An 8,726-nucleotide genomic window follows, 5' to 3' on the forward strand; every position below is an offset into this window, starting at 1 on the left:
AAATGATGTTACCGCTGACTTCTATTCTTCAATTTATGTTTTGTCTATGCGAAGGCATGACGGCATAATGAAAACCACTCATTTGTAGTCTGCAGGCTTTTTGTTTTGTTTGCTTGAGAAGTGCCAGAGGATCAGTGTCTGCCTTCAAACAGCGAAGAAGACTGATGTGATTATTGTTTAGTTTGAAGTAAACAGACGTGTAAGCTCTTACCACTAACATCTTACCACTGTTAACACTCATCCGAATACTCAATCTCAGCCGTGTGGTCTTTTGTTTTTTCTTCTACATGTCACACGGGAAGTATTGTGAACATTTGATTGATATTTTACCAATTGCAATCTATTGACCACATTGACGTAAATGTGGATCATCTCCTCCTCCTCTGTTTCTGCAGATCATCCAGGACCGGGTCCTGCAGCACAACTCCAGGAGTAACCTCATGTGGAACAGTCTGCCCGGAGGGCTTTACACCCTGCCTCAGTACTCCACGTACCTGGGAGACTTCCCCTTCTACTACGCTAAACTGGGTCAGTTAATCACTCGTGCATATGCTATATGCTAAGAACCACGTTTATGCCCCCCCCCCCCCCCCCCCTAAGTTTTAGACTGATTTTCGTTTACGACAGAGCACTGGAACAGCTGGTGCGTGACAGCTGTTGAATACTCGTAAACTCGTCACGTGAATCGGTGGCATTGCGACACGTAATGAAGTACGTCTTTATTAATTCACCATTTATCACAGAGGAACTCTCCAATTAGACCTGCCATGTTGTATCTGTGCCTGGTTAATTGGGCCGATATAGGGCTCGATGTTGACATTGGGATTTGGCTAACTGGCCCCGTTTCCTCTCCAAGCCTAATTAGACCGGTTCAGTTACACGGTATGTCAACTCAGCTTGAAGTAAACAAGCACCAACTAAGAGCTGCTCGAAGCTCTCAAAGAGCTGTTATTTATTGATAGAATTCAGCTTTGTGCAGTTCAGTTTCAGATTTGTGATAATAAACGGGTATGACAGTAATGCCAAACAACTATGATGATACTTCAACATATATTGGAAGGGTTGTTGCCGCTTCCATGCTGAAGTGATACTACGGTGTGAGTGAACACGATGCAGATAATACTTTGCTCACCATTGACGTGTCCCGGCTGTTCTCAGGTCTTAAGCCGTACACCAAGTTCACCGCGATCGTGCACGTGGTGAGCCCACTGGTCTCCCAGTCCCAGCCGGTCATGAAGCTCCTCGTGGCTGTGGCCAAATCCCAGTACTGCGCTCAGGTAATTCAAATAAACACACCAACACATCACACTACATGACTCACTCAAGCTGTGATCAGATTGAGCTGATCTGCAGTGGTGACTGCTTGATTCTGATGCGAGGTGAGTAGATGCTCCATATAACGGAGACATTTTATCTGATGAGTGTTTTAAGACGTTAAACAGAAAGAACAGTGAGCAGAGCTACTTTGGCAGATAAAAAAGGTCTGTTTGTCTCTGTGTCGGTGTCATTTCTGAGGTTTATCACATCACCGGTGTTTGCTGGAAACTGCTTTTGAAACTTTTTCGAACCTTTTCATGCTGGAGATGAAGGGAGCCTGTCCAAATAGTTTCCAAACGGTCCTGCCACAATAGAGCCACCCTGCCACTCGTCACTTTACAGATGCTTATTATCCTTCAGCAATGTGAAAGCATTACCTGCAGAATCATTTCAATGCACAGCTGTTCAGCTGTCGGGCATCAGAATTGTTCACGATAACTGTCATTCTTCAGTGAATTCATACATATCAGGCCGTTTTAAGATGTTAAAAGGGACAGTGTCCTGTGTTTAATAAATATGTACACCCCTGGCATTTTGCAGATTCGCCATAAATGTGGCTTCTGTTTTTTTTGTTCCTGGATTTAAAACTGCATGGCCAGCATAGCATGAAGGCGGCGGCACGTTTTGTTTTAACATTAACAGCGATGCAGTTTGTCGCTGTCACGTAACTGTAGGCGGTGTGACAGTTTCTGAAAATAGTTCTGCAGTAGAAAGAAGACGTCTTCCACATAAATAGGGACTAAATTATTTTAAAAAAGAGCTTTGAATTGGGACAAAAGCGGCCTCATTGTGGAGGTTTTGATCTGTACATATATTTATAAGTCAGACATGGATTGTCAACCATTAATACACTGCTATTGTAACATAGTTCTCATTAGAAAGAATATGAATATGAACATGTTGGGATGACTAAGCTTTTACCTATTTTCCCTTTTGTGCAGGTGATCGTTCTGTGGAACTGTGACAAACCTCTTCCTGCCAAGCACCGCTGGCCTGTCACCTCGGTTCCTGTCATTGTTATAGAAGGAGAAAGCAAGGTACAAAAAACAAGCCATTTCACAGTCAACACTCAAAGCCTTCAGTTGAAAAGAATGAATTCATCTACATGTAAGAACATGTTTTTATGAATTCATCAAGATGAAATAATGAAAGTGATTAAAAACCTTTCCCTGTCAGGGTTTCTTCATTTAAAGCTACAGCCTTCCTGCCCTTAGTATTGATGACTTAGCGGTCAGTGAAATGCTGTATTTCTGTATGATACGCTGCTTGTTGTTGTTGAGCTGCACGGTAAAACGTTTTACCGTCTTTTAGCAACCAGTCACATGTTGCTTGAGCGTCTGTGTTTTTTGCAAATCACACCAGGTGATAAGCAGCCGCTTCCTGCCCTACGACACCATCCCCACCGACGCTGTGCTCAGTCTGGACGAGGACACCGTGCTCTCCACCACCGAGGTCAGACTGCCAGAAAACTTACATTTACGGCCATTGTTATGAAATCAAACATGCTGCAGAAGTTCTTGATAATAACTGTGTAACCACTGGACACAGTGGATGTGTTTCTGGTTTCCTGGCCTCATGTCGTCCCTGTCTCTTTGTGTCTCTCTGATCTCGGTCCAGGTGGACTTTGCCTTCACGGTGTGGCTAAGTTTCCCAGACCGCATTGTCGGTTACCCGGCCCGCAGCCACTTCTGGGACAGCAACAAGGAGCGCTGGGGCTACACCTCCAAATGGACCAACGACTACTCCATGGTGCTGACCGGGGCTGCCATCTATCACAAGTACTGCCACGTTCACTCCTCTCCAGCTGACATTCAGATTCCCTGTAGTGCCGCGCTAACACAATTCACTCTCCTTTTATGTTCTCCCTTAGATACTACCACTATTTGTACACCACCTACCTTCCGGCCAGTCTGAAGAGCATGGTCGACCAGATGTCAAACTGCGAGGACATTCTGATGAATTTTCTGGTGTCGTCTGTGTCTAAACTACCGCCCATCAAGGTCACCCAGAAGAAACAATACAAGGAGACCATGATGGGACAGGTGAGGCGGAACATTTATCCCGTGAAACTAGTTCATTTTATAGTCTGCCTGAAGGTAGAACAGGCACTATTTCTAAGAGAGACAATACAGCATGTGTTACTTGAAGCCTGTTGAGATGTTGTGGAGAGAAACACCTGAAGGATGCAGACTGTTGGTGGCAATTTATCACGTAGATTAGAAAAAGAAGAAGCTATTCAGTAACATGAAGGAGAGCCGTGACTTTTAGGAGACTGTTAAATCCAGCTAGGTGTTGTTCTCTCACGATACACGCCTTTAAACTGTACATTGATGCTCAGTGTTGAAGAGACAGGGACCCGTGCTTCTCCTCATTATGGTAGAAGCTTATGTCCTTTAGACATATCGCACCACTTAAACCCTAATAGTGTTGGCTGTTAAACCAGATCATCAGTCATGTGTGAATTTAAATTGAAATGTGGTTTGTTTTTTTGCAATGTGGCCTTCAATTTATATACACTCATGAATATTTACAACAGGCTCTAAAAGGTCAGAATAATTTGTGATGCATTATTCATTTCTTATCGGTTTCTCTTTTCCTTGCACTGCTCGCTCTCACTCTCTCTCACTCACTCACTCGCTCGCTCACTCTCACACTCACTCACTCTCTCTCTCTCACACTCACTCTCTCACTCACTCACTCTCTCACACTCACACTCACTCTCACACACTCTCACACACTCTCTCACACTCACTCTCTCACACTCACTCACTCTCTCACACTCACTCTCTCTCACTCGCTCACTCTCACTCGCTCACTCTCACTCACTCACTCTCACACTCACTCACTCTCTCACACTCTCTCTCTCACACTCACTCACTCTCTCACACTCACTCTCTCTCACTCACTCACTCTCGCTCGCTCACTCACTCACTCTCTCTCACTCGCTCACATGCACTCACTCTCACTCGCTCACTCTCTCACACTCACTCACTCTCTCTCTCTCACACTCACTCGCTCTCTCTCTCTCTCACTCGCTCACTCTCGCTCGCTCACTCACTCACTCTCTCTCTCTCACTCACTCACATGCACTCACTCACTCACTCTCTCACACTCACTCACTCTCTCTCACTCACTCTCTCACTCACTCACTCTCTCACACGCACTCTCTCACATGCACTCACTCACACTCACTCACTCTCACTCACTCACTCTCTCACATGCACTCACTCACACACACTCACTCACTCACTCTCTCACACTCACTCACTCTCTCACACTCACTCACTCTCTCACACTCACTCTCACTCACCCACTCACTCTCTCACACTCACTCTCTCACATGCACTCACTCACACTCACTCACTCTTTCACACTCACTCTCTCACATTCTCACTCTTTCACACTCTCTCACTTACTCTTTCACACTCACTCACTCTTTCACTCTCTCACTCACTCTCTCACTCTTTCACACTCACTCTCACTCAATCTTTCACACTCACTCACTCACTCACCCTCCTTCTCACCCTCCAGAGCTCCCGGGCGTCTCGCTGGGCCGACCCGGACCATTTTGCCCAGCGTCAGACCTGCATGAACAAGTTTGCCAGCTGGTTTGGCACCATGCCCCTGGTCCACTCTCAGATGAGGCTGGACCCGGTACTGTTCAAAGACCAGGTGTCCATACTGCGGAAGAAGTACAAGGACATCGAGAGACTATAACCCCTCTGAACACACACCCCCACCCCCCCGGGCTCTCTGGACACTGGACAAAGACAGAGCGAAGGGGGGCGGTGACGAAGAGAAACACGGAGCCTCTCCATGATTGCATGGCTGGATCAACAGGAGTGGGCACAGGGGGGCAGAGGAGGAACAGATGTGGAGGACACCACATGCATTGGTCTGCTCTGTTGTGTCCATTTCTCCTTTCTACCCTTTCTCTTATGTGTATAGCTGAGCACACGCTATGAGGACCACCTACTGAAGGACACCAGAGGACGGCTCGTCTTTGAACTGCTGTGGTCAAAGGCATGGAGTCGGCGATCATAGCTGGCTGCTTCCGTGTCCCGACTCGCCTGTTCTGCTCTGTGCACACAGGTTGCTGAAAATTCTTGATGATTATGATTATGAAGAGGATGACACTATTTTGGATTGTGTTTAGCTATTTTGTTTTGTTTATATACAGTGAATGAATGGCCAGCACTTCTGTCTGTACTGTCTTAATTGGAACCAATAGCAGGTGGGCAAAGAGAGGAATGAGTTCTGATCGTTTGATTTGATATTCACAGTGCCTCAAGTTTGTCTAAGGAAAGGTTGTTATGCAGAAGGAGCACCTTGATCTCGCTGCTTTGTATTTCTTTGTTTGTTCCTCATGATTCGCTTCATGATTTATAGAATAATGGATCTCGTAGTAAATTCTTCAGGTCAGCATTTGCATTGCTTCCTTGCTAAAGTTCAAATGTATTTGTATTCAATTGACAAAACAAAACAATCATTATGTGCCATTCTGACATATTTTGTTTTCATGGTAAAACTACAAGTGTCACACAACTCTCTACTTCATTGGAGCTAGAAGTCGTTGGACGAGCTAGAGTCGGTACTGGCCTGAAGAACAATAGAAGATCACAAGAGTTGCCTTGGTGAAGGGAGGCTGAGCTTGCTAATCATTGGTCTGTCTGAAACACGACCCACTGTGAAAACCTGGGAATGGATCTTTTTGGGGCTTTGTTAGCAGACGGTATTGATATACGGCCATTGTCTTCATGCCATAGACCCAATTCATGTCGTCCGAGTACTTGACGTGGGCTTACACTGCGTTCATCTCAGAGCATCAAACTGTGCTCGGTGCTTTCAACGTCCGAGTTGGCATCATACTAAATAGACTGCTGTGTTTCCCCCCCACTTGTTATGAACAAATAGGACCAGATTGGCAAGAATTGTCCAAAGTGTATCTCTGACTATCGCAGCTGTTCATCTCTGAGGTTCGGGTTGGTAATGTGCTCATGGGCTTGGGACAAATTCAAGAGGCAAACCAGGATGTTAAAGTTCCATGACTCGATATTCATAATTATCATTTTCTTTGTTCGTTTTCTCAATCTGATGTTTGTATCTAATTTACTGCAACTCTGTACGTGCAATGGCAAGAGTCCGTGGAACATGAACGATCTTTATTTGTTATTTTTCTAAGTGTTTGGTTGCATCAACAATCATGCTTCGTTTTTGTTTTTTCCCCCCTGTCCTCGTACGTCATATCAGGTGATCTGAAGAATGTTGACAGAATTTGATAAATTTAGACTGTGCACCTGCGTTTCTAAATCCCAGTCCGTCTGTCCCTGAGGTGTCCCTGTAACGCCAGCAGCGTTTCTGTAGAAGGCTAACCACACCTGCCCCGAAGAAATGATCATTTCGGTGAGCTCCATCTCTCTGTACCCATCACCACTATATGTGCCAATAGATCATACATGGTTTATGTTTGAAAGGAAGGAGCTGCATGGTCTTTTTTTCACAGCTTGATAGCAAATAAACAATCCTGGTATTACTAAACACAGCGCTATCAAACAGCTGAATATGGTCGTAAACAGAATCACATTTCAGAAATGAACTTAGTGCAATATTTAAGATGACATTTTCTCTTTATCTCCTTTGTGTTGTTTCAGAGGGCGATTATATATATATATATATATATTGATGTGCCTTCAGAAGAAATACACCTATTAGATTTTCTTTTTTTCCCCCATCTGTCTTGTGCAACAAACGAGTCCCTGTTTTCATTTCTTCGTAGGTTTATTGTTTTCTTTATCAACATCCAGTAACACATAATGGCTCCCTAAATGATTTTGTTTAACACTGGAATGCTACTAAGACTTATCACCACACACACACCTGATACTGACATTCCTGCCTTCTTTCTGTTGTAGGAACTTTCTGTTTCTGTTTTTCTTTACACGTACGGCCTTGTATTACTTTACTTCCTGGTTGACGCAAGTTGAGTAATACATGTAACACACGTAATTCAATCATACACAGTATTTGTCAGACAGGACTGAATCGCTGCCTGCTTCCTTCCCTCTCTGTAACCGCAGGCCTAATTTTATAGAGATTAAAATGGAAAGATAGAGGGGGAGGGGGGGGTCACAATTTTGTAAAAGAATTTTATAAAATCAAAAAAATAAAATATTTGATATAAATTGCCTGTGATCTTGTGTATTTATTATCTGATCATTTATATGTCTTTGTCATCCTTTGAGAATGTTGTGGTGCGTCTGCTTGTCTTTCAAACAAATGTTGAATCCAACGTCGGGTGTTAGAACTACAGTCCTAAAATCTACGCTGTGCTGCACAAGACATGCATTCCCTCTCCCGCCGCTCTGACCTGCTGGCAACCTATTTTGAGGCTTCCCAAAACATATTTTGCGTGTTGGGTTTATGCAGCGCACCCACTGAGGGAGAGCCAAACGAAATAATACCTTTAGGTGTGTGTGTGTGTGTGTGTGTGTGTGTGTGTGTGTGTGTGTGTGTGTGTGTGTGTGTGTGTGTGTGTGTGTGTGTGTGTGTGTGTGTGTGTGTGTGTGTGTGTGTGTGTGTGTGTGTGTGTGTGTGTGAGAGATCCTATGCCAAGAAACTGCTGTGTTTACATAAATCTGTGTCAGGATGATCGGTTTAGACCCGCTGCATAAATAACAGCATCTATCCAGGATGATCCCATGGGGCATGAGAGCTGCCAACTCAGTTGCAGCCACAGGAGAGATACCCCCAAAACACACACACAGACTGACACCAAACTGGGTAAAACTCTAGAAGCAAAAAGCTGTGCAGTACGTTAAAGCTGGATCAGTGCCTACACAGCAAAAATGATAGTGACACACCAAAAGGAAAACCATTTGGACATTACACCATGACCACATCCACTCTGAATGGTCTGTGGACCAACTGTTTTTGCATGGAGTGAGAGAAAATAAGTGATTTGCGATAAACCAAGGAGTGAAACTTCACTGCACTGGAGGGCTCTATCCTCTGCCAAAATTCAGCTTGTATGATTGAACGGTATGTTAATCAATTCCACATCTCTTAATCCTACCGATGCAGCGGAGATGGATCTCGGCATGCATGGGTTCTTCCCAACGGTTGGATTAAATACTGTGATTCAAGGCCGAATTTGACCAAAATGTCCCTCCTTTCCTATCAGCTTTACATCACATATTATAGCAGCTTGTTTCAAGTTGCACTCGGCCATAAAGAAACCCATCATTAGTAAAATGAACAAATGAATAGGCACATTATGGCACTTTTAGCCCAAGCACTCGATTTCACATGATTAAAGGAATCTCACGCTTCAGGTAGTATTTGCTTGGATACAAAGCTGTTGCATGTTTTATCCCACGCATATGTGTTCATACAAGAATGCTTCAGCAAAA

At 44.3% G+C, this 8,726-nt stretch overlaps 1 protein-coding gene across 1 annotated transcript in view; it reads left to right on the plus strand.

Annotated features, from left to right (window-relative positions):
- LOC306782242 (exostosin-1a-like) overlaps positions 1-7,412 on the plus strand; it is a 28,268-nt gene extending 20,856 nt beyond the window's left edge. Inside the window, exons 5-11 of the mRNA XM_079275511.1 lie at positions 396-528; positions 1,159-1,277; positions 2,259-2,354; positions 2,680-2,769; positions 2,935-3,095; positions 3,188-3,359; positions 4,849-7,412. Coding sequence (XP_079131637.1) covers positions 396-528; positions 1,159-1,277; positions 2,259-2,354; positions 2,680-2,769; positions 2,935-3,095; positions 3,188-3,359; positions 4,849-5,034 — 957 coding nt within the window. The 3' untranslated portion in view covers positions 5,035-7,412. The remainder of the gene's footprint in view (positions 1-395; positions 529-1,158; positions 1,278-2,258; positions 2,355-2,679; positions 2,770-2,934; positions 3,096-3,187; positions 3,360-4,848) is intronic.
- The last annotated feature ends 1,314 nt before the right edge of the window (positions 7,413-8,726 follow it).

The sequence above is a fragment of the Melanostigma gelatinosum genome, assembly GCF_949748355.1.
Source record: "Melanostigma gelatinosum genome assembly, chromosome: 9".
Lineage (NCBI taxonomy): Eukaryota > Metazoa > Chordata > Actinopteri > Perciformes > Zoarcidae > Melanostigma > Melanostigma gelatinosum.